The sequence below is a fragment of the Acanthochromis polyacanthus genome, chromosome 1, assembly GCF_021347895.1.
Source record: "Acanthochromis polyacanthus isolate Apoly-LR-REF ecotype Palm Island chromosome 1, KAUST_Apoly_ChrSc, whole genome shotgun sequence".
Classification (NCBI taxonomy): Eukaryota; Metazoa; Chordata; class Actinopteri; family Pomacentridae; genus Acanthochromis; species Acanthochromis polyacanthus.
Window position 1 is genome coordinate 59091721 of NC_067113.1, and position 21668 is coordinate 59113388.

At 35.8% G+C, this 21668-nt stretch overlaps 1 protein-coding gene across 1 annotated transcript; it reads left to right on the plus strand.

Moving 5' to 3' along the window:
- Positions 1 to 1457: 1457 nt before the first annotated feature.
- tmem243b (transmembrane protein 243, mitochondrial b) lies at positions 1458 to 21384 on the plus strand. Its single transcript, XM_022210560.2, has 5 exons — positions 1458 to 1847; positions 8103 to 8338; positions 8959 to 9009; positions 13243 to 13347; positions 15555 to 21384. The coding sequence occupies exons 2-5, from the start codon at positions 8261 to 8263 to the stop codon at positions 15672 to 15674; spliced, it is 354 nt and encodes a 117-aa protein (XP_022066252.1). The 5' UTR covers positions 1458 to 1847; positions 8103 to 8260; the 3' UTR covers positions 15675 to 21384.
- The last annotated feature ends 284 nt before the right edge of the window (positions 21385 to 21668 follow it).

Genomic DNA, 21668 nt, shown 5'->3' on the forward strand with positions numbered 1-21668 from the left:
GCATTATATATTCTAGCATGTTCTATCTGTTATTGTTTGTTAGTAATATTTATCATTTTATTATTTTTTAATAATAGCGATTTCATATATATATATATATATATATATATATATATATATATATATATATATATATATATATATATATATATGTATATATATATATATATATATATATATATATATATATATACTCTAATAATAATAATAATGATAATGATAATTACATATATTAATATAAATAGTCAAAATTTGTTTTTCTATCATAACCTGTAGAAAAGCAACAAAACAAACTGTACCACAATAACTTTATGTATTAATCTATAGATTAAAGCTCTTTTTTGCTCTTATATAATCTACCAGCCTTATTGGTCCTCACTAGAATAATTTGATGAACCAGTTAAACTTAAACTAATCACTTTTTCTGCTGGTTTAAAGACATTAAAGCTCATTTAAGACAAGAGTCTGAGTTGAAGGCATTAAAGAAGATTTAATTAAAGACGAGGCCAGAGAAGAAAATCAAGTTATGCTTGTTTGTGTTTGAGCTTGATTTGGTTTTTATTCCATCGTTTAGAAGCAGAAACACTCTTGTGTTTTCCGACGTTGACAGATTTCACGGCTGTTCTCTCATGACCATACTGGAGTTCCTCCTTCCTCTCAGTTTAATCCGTCACTCCGAACATGTGACTGAGATTAGAAACGGACTTTACTGAAGATATCAGTTTATTTAGCTTCATTCAGCCGCTCGGATTAACGTTGATTAGCTTTAATTAGAAATAAAGTTGGAACCAAAGTGAAGACAGACGAAAGCTTTAGAATAAAACCACTGTTTTACTCTGTATTTACTTTAAATTATTGATGATATCTTGATTTTTAAGGTTCATCAAGCATCATTTTATTATTAAAAAACTGCTGCTGCTGCTGCTGCTGAAAAGACACCAGAACGTCTCTAATTTTGCTTTAATGTATTTAAAATCTGCTTATATTCACTAAAAATGATTTTCTGAAAGTAGAATTAAATGCCTATTTCGACATATTATGCAAATGTATTTTATTTATTTAGCTACATATACATCTATACAGACATTTATTCATTAATTGAAATATTAAATGTAATACTCTACACTATATAAATTACAGAAATTAATTGACTAATTTAAAAATGAAGGTTTGAGCTGGTTTGATATTTTATAATGCTCGATAGTTTTTTTCTGCTGTTAAATGTCTTGTTTTTTTAACGGAGTCTGGTGAATAGAAACTCTGATGAACTCGCCTTTAACTGCTCGAACTGAAGCTCTGGGGCATAAAACAACGATTTATTGAGATATTTTAGCCTTATCGTGTGCTATAGTTTTCCTGTAGTCAAATTTCCTGTAATAGAAAATAGTATTCAGTCATTTAAAAGCGGATATTTATGTTTTTCTGCTGTTAATTGTCTTGTTTTTTGAACGGAGTCTGGTGGGCGGCAGCTGTCGGCTCAACTTTAAAACAGACGCCGCCTTCAATGGTGAAGCGGAGCCACTGGACTTATTGCCTTTAAGACCGACCTCCTGCCGGGTTCCCTGGAGTTTCCTCCAGACGGGACTCAGACCGACGGCGTACCGGAGCTTCGCAGCCCGTCAGCTCCGTCCCTTTCACCGGATCGGTTCCTTTGGAGCGGCCGCGGCTCTGTCGGTTCGATTAGCTTAGCCTCGTTAGCTCGGCCTCACAGGTTAGCCAACGTTAGCGCAGGTAGCTTTAGCTCGGTATTTATACCGGTTTAATTACACCGACACCGACGTCTGTTACCAGGGTTTTTTTTCGGTGTTTTCTCCGTTTAACGGCGACAGACGGTCTCCGACACCGAGGTGAGTGAACTTAGACGGTTAACAGGCTGTTTTTGGAACTTAAAGGTGTTTTCTGCGCTGTTATTAGCATGATAAGCTACATGCTAACAGCACAGTTTGAGTTAAATGTTCTGGTAGTTTCATCGATGGTTGCTGGCTGACAGCTGATCGACCTTACTGACAAAACTGCATTTTTTATTGAACGGAGAGTTGCTGATAGTCCTGATTTATTTACTTTTCTATTTATTCACAGTGTTAAGTCATGTCTAAACTGTAAATTCACGCAACTACAAGGTAAATAGTGAGATTGAGCGCGTTTCTGCTTGTAAAAAATGATAAAAATCAAACATTTAAACCATTTTGAAACCATATTAAGGATAATTTATAGAATTATTATAGCAGATATTTATTGTCATTGCTAATAGACAGTATGAAACTGTCACTGTACTCAGATTATTATGATGAATAATCATATTAGTCATTTATACATATTGATGTTGGTTTAAAAAAAATATAAATCACGTCACAAACGCACCTTAACATCACTTTAATAGTAGATTTATTTATTAGGAACAACAACAAATATACTCTGTAACCAGCACCCCCCGCGACCCTAGTGAGGATAAAGCGGTGTATAGAGAATGGATGGATGAATATTTTTCTGTGTTTTTATCACTGTAAACATAAGTTGACTATACTCTAGTATTAAACTGTAAATTCGCTTTAACAGATAGGACAACAGATATTTACTCTAACTGCATCTACACGTTATTAAACTGTCACTGTGGAGGGTGTATAGATATATCTGAGTCATTTCTACATATTAATATTGATTTAAAAAAGTTAGAAATCCCATCACAAATAGACTTTAACGTCACTTTAATAGTTTATTTATTTGGAACAACAAATATTATCTGTATCCACCTTTTAAAATGAGAATTTGCTGTTTTTCTGTGTTTTTAACATTGTAAACTGACTATTTTTGACTCTTCATCTAAGAAACACTGACTGTTATATACTGTCAAACTGTCAATTAACTTAATTAGAATGTAAATAATGAGATGGAGCCATTTTCTGTTTGCTTTAGTGATTAAAAAATGCTTAAATCAAACATTAAACCAGTTAACAACAGTATAATAACAGATGTATAGAATTATTACAGCAGATATTTACTCTAAAGCGCTCCTTAAACGTGAATTTGCTGTTTTTCTGTGTTTTTATGTCACTGTGAACGGAATAAACCCCTAAATTTAAAGTACACAAACTGTGTTTTTGAAGTATCTTAGAGGAATCTATAAGAAGACGGTGATTAATACTCTTATTTAAATTAGGGTTATTTTATGAAGACATTTTAACTTGAATAGTGAGTTTGATCTGTTTTCTACATGTAAATGCTGGATAAAAAGTGGTTCAAAACACACTTTAAAAGCAACTTTGAACATCTTTAATGGTTGATTTATTCGTTCTAGCTGCTGTTATCTGTTTTTGTATCTCAGTTATTTCAACACTTTCATATTAACTAGTTGATTAATTTGAGGAACACAAGCTGACACACCAAATATACATTAAACTAGAGTGTTTAATTATCTCATTAATGTGATTTATTCAAATACCTGTCCTCTGAAAGGCGTTAAGTTTAACTAAATGTGATTTATGCAGTTAGATTTGTATAAACTTAAAACATTTATGCTTCCAGCTCTTTCTAAAGTGTGTATATATTGTTTGTTTTTCTTTTTTTTGCCATTTTATATCAGTAAACTGAGTATTTCTGGGGTTTATCAGTTGGTTCGACAACACAAGACAATAAAAAATGATTACCAACTGGTCAGACACCTTAAAACAGCGTTTAGAAATAAAGTGTACTCAAATATCTGTCTTAAAGGTTATTAAATCATAATAAATGTGCGTCATTTTCACTCTAAACTGATTTTATGTAGCTGAGCCGAAATCAATTTTCCAATTAAAATGTCAAAAACTTGGTTTCTCCTGTTTTTACAGTGGGTTTATTCTGAATATCTTTTACTTGTTAGAGTAATTTTTCACAACAGTGTCACTAAATAGGCGACTAATATCAAAAATAATCAGTAGTCAGGATCTAGAAGCTGTTTAAAAATGAATTTTAATCAAATATTACTCTTAAAAAGTCATTAAATCATGTTAAGTCGATTTAATTTGTCATAACTAATTTAATGTACTGACGTCTTCCAGAATTTGAACCAAAACATTAAACATTTACTTGATTTTTTTTATTATTAAAATGTCAAAAATGTTCTGCTTCCACCTTCTCTAATGTGCATTTGTTGATCTTTTGTATTAGTTAACTGAATGTTTTTTTTTAGTTTTTATCAACTAAATTGATAAAACAAGACTTTTAAAGACAGTTTTTTACATCTGTGGACTAAAAGATCAACTGGCGGATGAATAAAGTGCATTAATTTGATCGTCTGCAGTCAGATTGATCAGATTTAAGCGAAATGTTCAGTTTCGTGGGTTTGTGGACTCCGTAGGATCCGCGTGAAGCCGATATATTTTGCTTTTGGGCTCAGCGGAGTCACGGGTGTGTTTTTAAGCGGCCTAGCGGATCACAAGGCCGTGCAGGAATGTAGCTTTAGGTCAGGTTTACAACACTCCATAATGAAGCTCTTGTTTTCTGCTGAGAGTTTCTTTCTGCTGAGAAAGCTCTGTGACGGTTTTTATTTCCTCTCCGCAGAGGAACAAACAGCTGTGAAGCTGCAGACCTTCTAACGTTTCAGAGGTTCTAGTTTGTTTGTTTGATGCGTCAAGCGTCTGAACGTCGCCTGCAGGTGTGCAAACAGAAAAGGATGTAGGTGGTTTGCAGCAGCGAACTGAGCCTGAAAATTCCCCTTTTTTCTTTTTTTCTCTTCTGCGTAAAGTTTCCGTCTGGTCTGACTGCAGTGAGAATCAATATTAATGCACAGGAAGGCTTTTAGAGGCGCTGTAATAAAATAAAATAAAAAAAAACTAGCAAAGTGTTCAGCTGTAAAATGACATTTTTACAAAACTGTGTATAATTACAATATTTAACTGTTACTTTACAGATTTCCCCCCCTTTTGGTAAATTACAGATAACAGTAAAATCACAGAGAAAAATTAAAACAAAAAAACATGTTAAAACTGTAAATAATGCCCACAACAAAAAATGTTCTTTTTTAATATTTAATATTTTTTAAATACTTTTTTAATATTTATATCATTTTTTTATGCTTAAATCAGCAAAAGATAGTACTGCTTTTCAGATATTTGCAGTTATTTGAAAGAAAAAGTAGCTTTGAAAACTAACATTCAGAAAATAAGTAAAGTCATAGAAAAAAGAATTAGAAGGTGACTCTAAAAACAACAGGACATAATAGTTTAAACAATGTTTTACTGTAAAAGTACACTTTTTTGACAGTTTAAATCCGCAAAAAAAATTGATATTTTCAGTTATTTGAAAGAAAATTAAAATTTACAAATACTAACTAGAAAAATCACAAGGACAGAATTATGGTGCAGAAAAAATATGTTGAAAAATAACTGTAAAATACTGTAACATGACAACAAAAATACTGATTAATACCTGTAAAATATTGCTCTTTTGTGATTTTTCTGTAAAATAACAATTAAAAACATTCAACATTTCCTATTCCTTAATAAGAATAATTTCCCCTTCTTATAATGTCAGATATCAGTAAAATAATCGTTTATTTTCTGATTTTAACAGTAAAAAAGTGTAATTTTACAGTCAAACATTGTTTTAAAATATAGAATTTGTAAAAAAAAAAAAAAAAATTAAACAGTTTTGCTCTGTTGTTTAGTTTTTTAAATTTTTTTTTCTGTAATTTACCAAAACAGGGAAAATCTGTAAAGTAAATATCTTCATTACCTTTATTACACATCATTTCTTTAATGTGAACATTATTTACAGTTTAACACATTATTTAATCATTTTTCTCTGTGATTTTACCAGATATTATGTGTAATTTACCAAAACAGGGAAAATCTGTAAAGTAACAGTTGAAAAAAACATTTTTTTTTAAATCCTTAGTGTGCATCTTTTTCTTCTAAATAACAGTAAATATTCTTAAATAACTATATGTTTTGATGATTTAAATGCAGTAAAAGTAGCAGAATTTTGCAATATTACACATTTATGAAGATACAGATTGTTTTTGGGACATTGTGTTCAGTTTACATGCAAATTACAAAGTTTATTATCTGTCATGAAAGCATTTTTCACATAAATACTTGTAAAATAATAATATTTTTTGCTGTTTTCAGTACAGTGAAAACAGGATAATTTTCTGGTTAAACACAGTTAAAGAACAGATTTCTGATGGAATTATAGCAGCAATTCTAGTTTGATTTTTGGTGTTCTGTTTTATCGTCAAAGCTGAATAAAATCTCTTTAAAGTGACGCAAATGAAGTTTTAATTGTCTGAAATCACCCAAATATCCAACTTTCTTTACCAAGAACGATTAAAGCTGAAGTGTTTTGTTTGTTGAAAACTGTGATTTCACTTATTTTGCTGAATTCATACGCAGGAAAAAAAACAGCATAAATTTCATGTTTTTTGTGACTTATCATTAAAAACATAATTTTCCAGCAGAGACGTTGAAGCAGCTGCTTGTAAAACACCGATAGAAACAGATAAAAATATCAAACAGCTGCTTTAAACAACGTCTAAACGGGGATTTGTTGAAGTGAATGTGAGTCGGTGTGAAGAAAGTTGTGATTTGAACTTCCTCTTTCGGTTTGTTGCTCAGAGATGGAAGCTGCTGCGGTTTGATAAATAGAGGAAGTGAAGCAATAAAAAATCTGTTTTCTGTCGAATCTGCAGCAGCTGAAAGAAAACCGATTCTGTCTCATTTTATATCATTTTAAAAAGTGTTTTAACGCTGCTGAACGCTCCGCCATGCAAATAACAGCCGTCTATAAAATGCCAAAAATAATGTAAAAAAAAAAAAAAAAAGATTTTGATTCCCCAGAACCCAAAATAACATCTCCAGATGTTTTGTTTTGTCCAAAACCTGATGATGTTGAATGTTTAATGTGTAAAACTGAAAAAATCTGCAAAATAAGTTGCCAAAATGCATAAATCAATCGTAAAGCAACTATAATTTTCAACTAATTAAACATTTTAAATTACTAGAAGACAAAACAGGCTGAAACTTAAAGACAGGAAAGTGTAGAAAATGTGTTTCTATGTGGGGGGAAAGAAGTAGAGAAATGCTTAAAAATATCATTAAAACAGTGATTTAAAGTCAGTGTGAAAGTGGAAGCGTTGTTCAGGTCATATTTTAATGCTTGGATTAAAGTTGGAATGTTGTGTTTTTGAAGTGTCATCTCTGTAGATTTTTGATTATAAAGTGACTAAATCCCACCCGAAACCAGTTTACAAAAACAGTTTGACAGCTGATTTATAGAATTATTACAGCTGATTTTTACTCCTAAAATGTAAATTTGCTATTTGTGTGTTTTTATATCACTATAAAATGAATATTATCAGTTTAAGACATTTTTTGCATGTTAATATTGCTTGAAAAAGTCATTAAACCACACAACAAACACACCTGAAACCAATTAGTAACAGTCTGATAGAATTCTGACAACAAATATTGTCTTTATTCAGCTCCCTAAATAATTTCCCTTCATTTTTATGTAACTATACGCTAAATAAAAAGCAAAAAATGTCAAAACTGTGGCTGCATCTTTTAACCTTTTCCCTTCAGATTTGAACTAACTGGCACTTCAGAAATGCAGCTACACAATTCCTCTGAGTTTTGTTGCAGAAAAAGTTAAAATGTTGTGTGTTTGAAGTATCCTCGCTTTATATATTTGATTATAAAGTGACTAAATCAAACCTGAAACCAGTTTAACCGCTTATTAATAGAATTATTACAGCTGATATTTACTCTAACCAGCTCCCTAAATGTAAATTTGCTGCTTATTTGTGCTTTTATTTCACTGTGTTCTGAATATCTTCAGTTTGACATTTTTTTGCACATTATTGTTGTTTGAAAAAGTCATTAAATCACATCTGAAACCAAAAATTAACAGTTTGATAGAAGATTTATAGAATTCCGACACCAAATATTCTCTTCAACAGAGTCCCTAAATAGTTTGTCTGCATTTTTTTTAATAAAACTATAAGCTGAATAAAAAGCAAAAAGCAAAAAATGTAAAAACTGGCTGCATTTTTTGACCATTTCACTTCAGATTTAAAGGATTTCTCTGAGCTTTGTTGCATTTTAGGTTGTACTGTGCCATTTTTCCAGGTGTGTTGTTCAGCCTACCTGGTCGTCCTCCATCATGCTGCTTCCAGTCCGTCCTCGCTGACGGTTTGAGGCCGGATTCAGCATGCAGCAGCGACCCGGAGCGTCCAGGAGGCGGCGCCGCTGAGAGCCGATCGGGTCGGTGCTGAGACGAGGCGGCGATGGACGACTTCACCACCAGGACGTACGGAACCAGCGGCCAGGACAACAGGCCTCTGTTTGGGGAGACGTCGGCCCGGGTATTACCCTGATTTGGGTTTATTTATTACTTATGTCACCGTTTAGCAGAAACAATACGGAGAAAATTCAGTATTAAGACCAACTATAGCGCACACAACCACTGCTGCTCTGAAAAAACAACATACGGCTTTAGAAACGAGCTATTAGCACCCATTCACACACAGATTTGAGTCTATAAAATGGCATAAAATAGTAAAAATAAAACACATTTTGATTGCCCAGAATCCAAAATAATGTTTTGTCCTAAAACTAAAGATGTTGAATGATTAATGTGTAAAACAAAAGAAAATGCAATAAGTTGCTAAAATTCACAAACCAATCAAATATCAGCAGTAATTGCCAACTAATTAAACATTTAAATAACTAGAAGACAAAAGAAGCAGAAACATAAAGACAAGAAAGTGTAGAGAATGTGTTTATATGTGGAAAAAAGTAGAGAAACTTGAAAATATCAATAAAAATGTAAAATCTGTAGGTTTTAAATGTAAAGTCAGTGAAAAAGTAGTATTTAGTAGTAATTATTTGATTGTTACAAAGTTGAGTTTATTTTGAAGAATTGTCTGCTGAAGTTGTCTTGATTCGTACGAACTGTTGTACTAAAGTCGTGTTTTTCTCCCAGGACCGGATCATCAACATCGCCGTAGGAGGATTCACATCAGTGGTTGTTCTAGTAAGTAAACAAAGAGGTTTCTGTCACCGCGCAGTGTTAACCTACTTACTTTAAGTTGACATGAAAAACCTACGTAAAAGTCCCTCCCATGGACTGTTTCAGAAACGTGGCAGCAGATTAACGGTTTTTAAATGTCACTAAGCGTTTGTTTCATCAGCCTTCCATTTCATCTGTAGTGAATTGTTTGCTTTAAAATGATCTGACATAGAGACGATGCTAATACTTCTGAATTTAACATGAATTATATTTAAAGAAGATATTATTTATGATGCCAACTTTGCAATTAATTCAGAAATCTGCTTACAATTACAAAAATTTAGCAAAATACAGAAACACTCTTCTAGTTGATCCGAGTTCGTGTTTAACAAATTAACTGTGGTTGGACGTCATTAACCACCACAGAAGTCTTTGTCATGGTGTCCTTTTAGCAGCTAAACGCTCTCAATGTTCTCTGCTCGCCAACAAACTATAGTCTGAGTGTCTGGGCTCTACATTATTCAACAGTAAGAGGAACTACAGTTGATCTACGATACATTTACTGACATCATGCAGAGAAAAGAAGGTTTCTACGTCTGTTGGAGCCTCAGTTCATCCTACCATCGAACATTTACCCTGTAACGCTACATTTACCCTCTAACGCCACATTTACCCTCTAACGCCACATTTACCCTCTGATACTACATTTACCCTCTGATACTACATTTACCCTCTGATACTACATTTACCCTCTGATATTACATTTACCCTCTGATATTACATTTACCCTCCAACACCATATTTAGACGGTGTCCTACTAGACTTCTACAACAAGGTTCCTGAACACCTACTGAACATTAAGCCAAGCATATGTTTACACTGGATGGACTTTAATAGCTTTAATGTATTTAAAGTTTTTATTGCCTCGGAAAGTGGTATTGGATTGGCACTAATGGGGTATCAACAATAGTACTTGGAAGTCTGATTCAGTGTTTTTGAGACCATCATCGGTGGCATTTACTGCTTATTTTGGGCATTATGATTCTTCCAGCATATAAAAACCTCAATATGGGTGATATTAAGGTAAAAAAGTAGAATTTTCCTGGATTAGGTCTATGAACCGACATGTTGACATTTCACTGGTTAATGTTGATCGCTACAGCTGATAGTATCGACTCCATTAAGAAGAAGCTGCTTCCTGTTTCCTACATCGGTTGCTGCTGATGTGAACATAAAGAGCAGGATGTGATGTTCCATAAGGAATCAAGCTGAACAAATCCTAACATTTTGTAGAATGGGAACACATGTGCATTCACTACTGCTGATAAAATTACTAAAGTGGTCTAAAATAGTAATGAATAAGAGTTACTATATCAGAATTCAGTTGACTTATCCAATCACAATCCAATAATCTATAGAACAAGAAGTTCTGAACTTTATGGAAAATGTACTTAATGTATGTCCATGCCTCTACTTTTAATGAATTGGACAGGCCACATAAGGCTCCTTTTAAGTCCTTTAAGTCTCCAATGTTCAGAAATGATCAGATGTTACGGCTTTGGAATGATTCCAAGTCATAAATTCAGATAATATGCAGCTGACTTTAGCACTGTGTGATGCTCTGTTAGCATTAGCATCACACTGTGGACCATATGTGCTTTACTGAACCCCTTACATAATTCATTTACAGTTTCAAAGCTTTACTCAGAGCGGCAGGAGCATTTTTCATGTTAAAAGTCCCCTTTTTCAGGCCATAAACAATCTGATTATCTACCAGCTTTGCAGACTAACCTAAAAGGAAAATGCTGTCTGCAGCTAAAACAATGACTCGGCTGTTTTTACTTCTCCAAAGTCAACGTTTTTCCATTTCCTGACACTGTCTGTAGAAAATAAACACTCCGTTTCCTTTCCTGCATTGTGGTTTGTAACTCTGAAGAGAAAATCCTGCAGGTCTCAAAGCTTCCTGACACTTTTGTGCAACACATAAAGTTTATTACGATGTTGGAACAAGCGATGCATTAATCAAGGGTGTTTTTTTGACCCTCATGTGATCCGAGTAATTCCATATTTATATCATTTTCCGAGATAATACACACTTTAGGTCTTGTCGATCAGCTGTAGTTCCTGGTTATACCACTGGGGGAGCCTCTAACTGTGTGTTATGGTACTTTTTCACTAGTACTTACTCAGCTTGACTCTATTTGGTTTGCGAGGTTTTCCATTAGGATGTAGTACCTGGTACCAGGTACTGTTTTAGTACGTACTCTCCCGGGGTTCCAAGTGAGCTGAGTTGAGCAGATAATGTGACGTCTACAGAGTGCAGGCCACTGATTGGACAGGGGGTAACGACACTACACTGCATACATATTTTAATACCTAACAGTGATAAATTGCAGCCATTACAAGGTTGTACTGATATATAATATCCGTAACGAACTAGCATTAGCTTACCCTCCTACGTCGTCTAGTTCGTATCCTCTTGTCTTCAGCTTGATACTGCTGTATCGCCTCCCAAACCCAAGCTTTCTCTGACTCTCTTCTTTGACTGTGAATCTGACAAAAAGCCACAGACTGAGCAGCAGGTGTACCATCGCCTCATTGGTCGGGCCGCCGTGCTATGACGACTCCACCCATGATGAGCTGGTACTGTGATTGAAAACAGCCTGAACCGAGTCGAGTCGAGTAGGTGCTAGTGGACAAGCGCCTATACTGTCACAACTAGAGGAGCCTGATGGTTCTATGTTAGCAAGCAGAGATCCCTATGGGGGTTTAGCTAGTAAAGGGACACCATGACAAAGACTTCTGTGATGGTTAATGACCTCCAACTAGTGCTTATTAAATCAAGCTGATATCAGTTTGAGTTTCTAAAGGCCCTGTCACACTCTAGCGTATAGAGCCAGCGTAAGAGGAACGTATGGACTTTTTGGGAATACGCTGACATACGCTGAAACACGCTAGGGGTACGCTGGAATACGTTTCTACTACGCCGGGGTATGTCGGTGTACACTGATGGCCAAAAATTTTTTTGAACATGCACAAAAATGTTCAGCGTATGCCAACATATGAATTTTACGCTCCTCATACGCTGAACATGCTAGAGGTACGCTGAAGGTACGTTACTCATACGTCGACAACGCTTCTCATACGTTGAAATAGAGTGGGTCAGGAAACCTAGCGTTAGAGTAGCGTATAATGAACGTGTGTCTAACGAATGGCTAACGTTATGATGGTAGTTCTAACGACAGTGTAACGTACTCAACTTATGCCTAACGTGTTCTGAGCGTACAGCCAACTTATTACATGTGTATTTCCAGCGCATGGGGGTATATAAAGTCTCACATTTCCAAATCTGTATCAGTTTGTACCAGCAGTTCAGAGATGGAGGTTGCTGTGCTGCAACATCACCATGATTTGTTACAGTTGGCAGTTGAGTATGCTAGACACAGAAGAAGGCGTAGAATGAGACGTGCAATCTGGGTGAAACCTTGGATTGGAAGGCGGCGTCAATTTGGCCTTTATGACCAGCTTATGGTTGAATTGAGAAATTAGATCAGAGAGCCTTCAGGAACTTCCTACGCATGCCTCCAGAAATGTATGATAAACTGCTGGACAGGGTTGGTCCCAACATCACCAGCTGTGTACGCTCCTCATACGTTAGGCTGACGTTCCGCATACGTTACTCATACGTCGGTATACGTCCAACTCAAATACACATCACATCACATATGCTCACATACGCTGACATACGCTATGCGTATGCTACTCATACGCTACTCATACGCTGACGGTACGCTAGGCTCACGTTACTCCAACGGTCATTAACCGTAAATCGACCTCATAACACTGAAAAGTTGTGCGTAAAAACAATTTTTCGAAATATTCGATACGTTCCTCAGACGCTGGCTATAGAGCCGTATAGACGCTAGAGTGTGACAGGGCCCTAAGTGTCTGTAGCTTAAAACACTAATATCAGCAAAGAAATAAAAGTGTGTGCTTAATTCATATCATATATTTATCAAGTATTGATTGTTCAGCTGTGTTTTTTTAACAAAATTCTTAAAATTTTAGACACCCGTGTGACAGTAGACGAACGATCCGGCTCAAATACCAACCACTTCAAAATGGTTTTGAATGGCCCCAAACACCATCTTTGAGATCTGGATCATGACGTTCTAAGTTAGAACTGTTCTCAGGTTTCTAAATGAAGATTTCTACCACATTTAACGATTATTTTTTTTGCCTCCATTTGCCTTCCAGGTGACTGTTATTGGTTCCTTTGTGTTCCCCTCTTTGCCTCCTCGGCCGCTAAACATCTTCTTTGCCGTGTGCATCCTGTTGGCCTGTGGATCCACCATAGTGCTGGTAACTCTGAGTTTTGTTCATCACTTCATTGTTTTAATTCTCTAAATGCCCAAACTTGCTAAGACATGTTATCTTCTTCTTAAAAAATTACACCATTTATCAACCGGAAACTATAAAATCAGAGAGAATTGATGGATTTTCAGCTTCCAGACGGCATCTACTCTTATGTGACGCATGGTTCTGTCAGAATAAACGGCAAAATCTAAGCTTAAAGTTGTGGTATTTTATCAAAAACACTTTGATCTACATGTCTTCTATAAATATTTGCCCAAATTAAACTGTTTACTGTTACTGTTTCTAAATGCAGCACAGTTCAGAAACAGTGAACAGAGGAGCAGGTTGTTGAAGATACATTTAGCTGATGAAACATCCTTCTACAGATGAGACTCAAAACTAAACCAAAAATTGTCCAATATGACTCAAATTGTTTGTAGAGACTGAAAAAAATCTCACGTTGAACTAATTTTGAGTCATTTTTTGCTAGTTTGAAGTCATTTTGGATGTGTTTTGGCACTTTAGACAGATTTTTATTCAATTTGGATAATTTTATGTGACTTTGGACAAGTTTCTCGTTATTTCAGAGAAGTTGTTCTTCACAAGTTTCGAAGAATTTTGAACAATTTTAGACTGAGAAGAAGATAAAACCTATGGGATGAATAAAATAAATGCAGCATGGCTCAGAATCAGTGAACAGAGGAGCAAGTTTTTGGAGATACATTCAGCATGGAGAAACGTCTTTCTACAGATGATGAATGTAAGCTCAAATGGGCTCTAAAATTGTTTAAAAAAAAAACTGTCCAAAATCATGCAAAAAGGTCACTGTGGCCAAGTGAGTCAGTTTCAAGTTGATTTTGGACAATTTTAGAATGAGACGAAGATAAAACCTGCTGGATCAATAAAATAAATGCAGCATGGCTCAGAAACAATGCAAGCTGATATTAATTAGAACATTTCTACGTGTCCGTGGCTTAAACACTATTATCAGTAAACAAAAAAGGGTCAGGGTGCTTAAAGCTGCTGTCCGGAGTTTCCGTTTGTTTTCAATTTATGTATCATTTTTTAACAAAGCTTAAATGTGTTAGTCTAGTTCGATACTATAACATAATGTTAGTATGACGCGATATGAAAATTTATTCCTGAGCTCCGCCTTCCTCTCATAGACCCCCATGTTATTCCAAAAAGCGCCGGTCGCTGCCGACCAATCAAGTTTGAGCTTCAGCTTTGTCATGCTGTCAATCAACGGTTACACGCACAGCAAGCAAGCCCATGCAGAGGTGGGCGAGCTACGCACTACGCAACCGCGCGCACATTTGTTTTGCTTGTGGAGGAGAGAGCATCAGGGATCAGCAACTTCCAGAAAAGTTACCAATCCCACGGCTTGTCAGGCCAAGAGACTGCAGGACGTTTTTTGGCTCGGGGTGCTCGCCTCGCTCCCCGACCACGGCCCTCCATAGCCCGCCTGATGGCTTCGTTTAGATGCCCGACCTCTGGAGGAAGATGTTGGGGCGTCTGGGACATACTCTTCGTCAGAGGAGTCATGCAATTCTGAACTCTAGATAGAAATAAATAAACAATGTAACACATATACACGCGTAAATGCACTAAGTTTGATAAACAACGTCATCAAGAGGGATACACGAGTGTAATCACATATTGAAACTTTACTCGTTCGTCCTAGCAGATTCATGTTATTTTGGTATTAGGACAAGTTAGACTCAATACAGCATTCTAACGTAATTCCTTTATTATTTACTAAATGTACTAAATGTAGAAGAGGGGAAAACAGCAAAACAGGCGAGATGCTGCAGCACTCCGGACACTTCTCTCATGTACTGCGCGCGTGCACAAATAAAGGGGCGAAATCAGAGGGAGGGTGAGACGACCAGTGTTTTGGGAGACGCTGCGATTCAAACTCCGGACAGCAGCTTTAATTTATATCATAAATTGATAAATTATTGATTAGTTATCTGTATTTATGAGACAGTGGATATAAACTAATGATCTGGCTCTAAATACCAACTAGTTAAAATGGTTTTGAATGGACCCAAACCCTATTTTTTAGATCCGGATCAGGACGGTCCAACTCAGAGCTGTTCTCAGGTTTCTATACAAAGATTTCTAACACATTAAAGTAGATTTAGAGTTCGACTTGACTTGGTTTTTAGGGCTTAAATAACTTTAACAGATTCCCTGCCTCTCCTTCTCAGATATTCTGGTACCGGCAGGGCGACCTGGAGCCCAAATTCAGGAACCTGATCTACTACATGCTGGCGTCCATCGTGCTGCTGTGTCTATGTGCCAACCTCTACTTCCATGATGTCAGGTGAAGACGAGAAAGACAAGGAGGAAGAAGGGAAGACATGGCCTTGACGGACGGAAACACGGGAAGGACTGAGAGTCAGGCGGACCAATCACGTGACCAAAATAGAAGAACTGTTTTATCACACTAACTTGAAGCTGCAGTGGATTGTGGGACCGAACAATAAAAAAACCTATAAATGGTTCCAGTGCGACGAAAACCTGCTAGACTTTTGTTGGTGCTGAATTATGCAAACATGACGTACTGTACGAGGCTGAGGACGACCTGCTGGAGGACCGACAGGTGTGTTTACAGGCTCAGAACAGATCGATCTGCAGTCACATCCTGAAAACAGCTGCAAGCGACAATTACACTGTTTACGCTCCAGTAAAGTAAGCCTACATTTACTCATTTCATCATCTAAAATGTGAATATTTTCTGGTTTCTTTCCCCCTCTGTGACCGTAAACTGAATATCTTTGGGGTTGTGGACAGTTTGTCGCCATTTTCTGACAAATCAGTTGCAGCCTGATTTTAAAGCATTTATAAGACACTTTGGATGTGACTGAGATGAAGTGATTGAACATTTAAAGGAAAAATCAGCCCAAAACTAGGAGTCCAATCTGTGTGTAATCTTATATACTGATGATTTTCTTCTTGATTTACTATATTTATATCTTGAAATGACTGACAGACAAAAGGGAGCATCCCAGTTCAAGCTCTACCTGCTTTAAAGTTTGTTTTTCAACACTGTGTTTTTGATTAGCCGTGTTTCCATTAGACATTTTTTAAGTATTGCTTTAGAAAAACTTCACAGAAACATCAAAATTTAAAGAAAATATCCCCAGTTTTGCAAAAAAAAATGTAAATTCTTGCAAGTGAATGCACTTTATCAGAGACTGAAACACATTTTCTGAGCGTTTCCAGGCTTCGAACATGGGCAACACAAGCTAACATTTAAGAATAATTGAAACTTTATCGACGGGGGGAAAAAATCCTGAAGAATTGTCTCCATAGATGGACAAAATTTAAGTTTCTTGGTGGTTTTTAGCAGCTGCTTTTGTTGTTGTTCTAATCTGTTTATTACAGTAACATATCCTATGGCGCCACCTGCTGGGGAAACTATGCAGCAGAGTTTATACACACTAAAGCAATTTTTTCAAATTTTGTGGGGAGTGAAATTTCAGAAATTTGGCTCAAATTTAATGACAGTTTCTATGGAAACACGGCTGGTTTGGTTCATCCAATAAAATGTCTTCCAAAGTCTCATTCAGACTGAATTTACATCAAAGTGGAAATCAAATATCCACAGTGATTAAAGAAATTTCAGGTATTTTCTCAACACATATATAGATTTAATCCATAATTCTGCCTGTAAATCTGTGAAAAAGTTCCCTGGGAATCGTTATTTTTAGGGTTTCTTTAATATCCCAGTAATCCAGTGGAGATCCAATGAGTTTACTGCTAACAGCTAATTGCTAACTTGGACAGTTTGCAGAATGTAAACACATTTATGCTAAACAAACAGGACTTAAACAGCAGAATTAATGGTTGTGTCCCAGTTCAGGCTCAACCAGATTTAAAGTTTGTTTTCCCAGACCAAGTTTTTGACCCAATCAGACGCGAACTAAGAACAAAGTCGAATCTCCACAAAGTAGAGCTGAAGCAGAGGCAAAGAAATCGAGGATAAAGTCAGAAATCATCCCTCTTTTTAGGGTTGTATCTGAACACACTCACGTTAAAAATATATAGATTTTGTCCATTAATTTGCTCAAGAAATAGTTTGCGAGTCGTCTCATTATTAAGGTTTTTTCACTATGAAACTCATCCAGTGACAGACTGCAAATAGAAGCTACTAGCAGCTAATTCGGCTGCTTTTCATGCAAAACATAACAAATTTAGTCTTGAACAAACAGCTGACCTCATTGTAGGTTAATTTTTTACTACACTCTAAAGTCCTGCACCTCTATGGAAATGGAGCGACCATGAAGATAAACTCAGAAAAGCAATATATGCTAATTATAATGCCATAAATCTGATAAAAGAGAAAGTTAAGTTGAATTTCTGATTGTTTAGAAAAATTGAAAAATCTGTAGTCAAACATTCTTTCAAGTGTCCACGGGTGTTAACGATGGCTCTACATGCTAGAAATTCTTAATTATTTTCAGTTTTTCATGAGCTTACATGGTAGTTAACATTGCCTGCACTTCTGTCACATAATTTTTGACTACTTGACTGCATCGAGGAGCAAAAATCTTTTTTTTTTAAAAAAAAAAAACTATATCTGGTGCAAATTTGGCCATTTTTTAAATGAGACACGTAAAATAAAGCAATTTTGATCAAATATTACTATTTTTAGCCTCGATTTGGTTCATTTTCCCAACTGATGATTAGTAAAAGGACTCTTGGACAGTTAAAAATTCGACAATTCTTTCTGTTTTTATGGTTTCTGGCTCTGCTAAATGGTGTCATTTGTTATTTTTTTAGGGTTCAGAGGGTTGAAACAGAAAACGTAGCTGACATGTACTAAAATAAAAGTCTGATTTCACACTTATATGATGAGCAACAGGTTGGAAAAAACAGAAAAAACTGAGATCAGCTGCAAGTTCACAGAAAACAATTAAAGCTGCAAGCAGCGTGGTCAGGAATCCAAGCATGTCCACCAGGTGGCACTGCAAGAGAGTGTATTTCAGCCTATGGCCTTGTTGATGCCGAGCTATCAAAACTGTCCACCAGGTGGCGCTATCACTGTGAATGTATATTGGCCTATGTGTTTTATCAGGGCAGGACTCTGATCATACATGTAAAGTCTGAGGTACACTGAAGCATGTAAAGGCCAGTTAGAGAGCACTTCCTGTTTCATGACAAGATGTATAAACTCTAGGGGTCGCCATTTGCACGCCTTCAAACTTTTGCAGAGCATTTTGATAACTTTTGATCACCCATGCCTGGTGTTTAGGTCCGAGTTCTGTTGGAGTGATCTTGTTTGAGTTTATATCTTTGGAAAATGTGCAAAAATTGGTCCAAAATGGTCCAAAATATGACACATAATTCAAAATGGCCGACTTCCTGTTGCGTTTTAGGCATGGGTGTCGATTACATTAACGTGTCTGAACAAGTTACACATACCTACCAAATTCCATAGCTGTAGGTGACATTTACATGCTGCAGTTCCATTTGAAATTTTCCAGGTGGCGCTGTGGAGCCATTTTGGCTCACATCTATGAAATTCCCCTGAAATACCAAATTTTGGCCAGTTCTGATGGGTGTGCAAAGTTTCATGCCTTATCCAGTATTTTTAGGCCTTAAACTGTGATTCAAAAAATGGACGAAGAATGAAATATAGTAAACCCATGAATTTCAACAGGCTCTTTGCACCATCGGGCGCTCGGACCCTAATTAATTCATCAAGACCTTCCTGAAACCCATGGGTTTTTTTATGATGGGTTTTGTGTTCTAGATTGGGTAAAATAACCCCCACATTAGATGTAAATAAAGTCTGAATGGGCCCCAACTTCTCCTCCAATCTGCTGCTTTTCAGGTTAAACTGGGCGGATTTTTCCTTTAAGCTGAGCTTGTAAACACATCAGCCTGTAGCTCAAACTAGATAAATGTCTGTTTTCTTTCTCTGCTTCTTCACATTTTATCTCATCATCTCATTTAATTCACTCCCACATCAACGTCTCGCTAAGAGGATTTTCTTTTTCAAATCAGATTTAAGCGCTGAATCACAGACTGCCAACTCTTGCACTAAGCGAATTTCACTTTTGTCTGAAGCCACAAACACACATTTATACACTCAGGCCAACTGTAGCGCCAAAAAACACAAACTGGTGGCTTTACACAGAAATCTACATTTTGCACTATTAATCCTGCTATTTTATGATTCCCAGCTGCTCCTGGAGCTTTAAGGTTCATGGTTTTCACGTTGTTAATGTACTGTAGCTCTGTTTCCGCTGCAGCAGGAAGGTTTTATCAGGATGCTGCAGCTCAGATAAACATCTGTGTAGCTGCTTTTTAGCAAAAGAAAATTAAGGTTTGGTTTGTTTCTCCGTGTTTTGGTCACACAGCAAATATCAGCGGCTCTAAAGGTTGTTTTTATTGAACGTGAAATTTAAAAATCCATGTTTCCGAGCAGAAATGCTCCAGAAACCCTCTAAAAATGAAGTTATTTTCCACCATAATGTCACTTTTATGCCCTTTAATCAATATTTACTGCATCAGAAACATGCAGCAGGACTGAAAGCAAGGAAAATACTAAATCGCACAGATGTAATAAGCAATAACCGACAAGCCAGCTGCTCTGTGAAGCTGAATTTGCGTTTTTACAGGTGACTAATTGGTAAAAACTTGAAGAGAACTACAAACATGTCTTCCAGTTGCATTAAAATAATCTCCAGTGTACAGCAACAGAACATTAAAACTACCAGCCTAATACTGTGAAGGTACAACTCCTGGTTTTAGTTTTGTTCTAAAATGGATGTTTTAGTGTCGAATTGCTGCCCTCTTCAGGAAGGAAACTCTCTGAAAGTCCCATATTGTTTCCCTTTTTAGCAAATTCATCAAAGTACATACATTTTTCAGCTCAGAATACTACAAATATGGTTGATTTCTCCATGATTGTATGACTCTTGGCTTTAATCTAAACAAGCTTTAAATGTAGCTGAGTTGCTGCTGGCTCCGCCCCCTTCAGGAAGGAAACTCTCTCCGAGTTTATAATTAACAACACGGAATCAAAACAGTTGAAACTAGCTTCTAACTTTCTCTCTGAGGATCATTTTACACAAAAATATCGAACTTCTCAACTCAGTCGTCGTTTTTAACTGCAACTAATTTGATAATAAATTCAAGTAATTTCCGTTGGAAATAAAAAACTAAATTCTTTATTTGCTGCTTTATAAATGTGAATTTTATAGGTTTATTTCCCTCCTCAATGAGCGTAAACTGAATATAGTACTTTTCACAATTTTCTGACATTTTATATACCAAAGAACTAACTGATTAATGCAAAAAATAATCAAATAAATCCAAATTAACAGTGAAAATAATTCATATTTGCAGCCATAAAGTATAAAATCTGATTTTTCAAAATGGTTTTAACCTACAGCCAGTGAAGAAGAACAAAAACAGCAGCAAATATTAGATGTCGGTGTTGTTTTTTGTTGACTCTGGCAGAAATCCAACTCTGAAGGAGTGGATTTGTGCTGAATAAATAAATAAATTTAACATTTTGACCTGAAGAATACACGCTGTGTGACCGAATCACAGAGAAATAAACAGTTTAATCAAGATTCTGTTTTTTCTGTTTGTTTTTTTTTTTTTTTTAACTGTCAACAAATCTCACGAAATGCAACAACATGTTTCAAAAAGGTTGTAGTTTTTAACAGTTAAACAGTGAAAGGTAAATTTCTAGGGGACTATTTTTATTGGCGGATTCGTCCAGTGAGTTTTTTTCCACGAAGGAACGAGAAAATAAATTTTACAAGCTCATAAAGCATGTTTAAGAGGACAGAATGGTTGTTTTTGTGTGATTTGTTGACAGCAGTCCGGTGAGCTGCAGCTTTAATCTGCCGTAGTTTTGTTTACAGACACTTTCAGCTTCGACGTCAAACCAATCTAACGAATAACTGACGGACACAAAGAGCTGACCTCGCCACGACTTCAGGATTGTCAAAGCCATGTGTTTCTTTTTTTTGTATTTAATATTTTATGGAATAAATAATTGTGTATCCTGATGGACTCCTTAGTCTTTTTTAGATCAAACACAAGTCCAAAATGTCTCAAAAATCATCTAAATCTACACAAAAAATAACAAAAATGACTTGAAACTCATCCAAAATGACTAAAAAATTGCCTAACATGACAAATAATGTCCCAAAAAAACCCAGTTTCTGGGTGTTATTTTTTGCTCTTGTCACAAGAAAAATTTAAAAAAAGACGACAAGAGTTTAACTTTTTTGATTATTTACTTAATGGAAAAAACTGGAATCAACTTGTCTAACATTTTCCAAGTGTCCACAGGT

Bases quoted from the DNA above. Each gene is read 5' to 3' on its own strand.
- tmem243b (XM_022210560.2), top strand. From the start codon at position 8,261: ATGGACGACTTCACCACCAGGACGTACGGAACCAGCGGCCAGGACAAC. The intron at 8,339-8,958 runs GTATTACCCTGA...TTTTTCTCCCAG, and splicing joins TTGGGGAGACGTCGGCCCGG to GACCGGATCATCAACATCGC. The intron at 9,010-13,242 runs GTAAGTAAACAA...TTTGCCTTCCAG, and splicing joins TCACATCAGTGGTTGTTCTA to GTGACTGTTATTGGTTCCTT.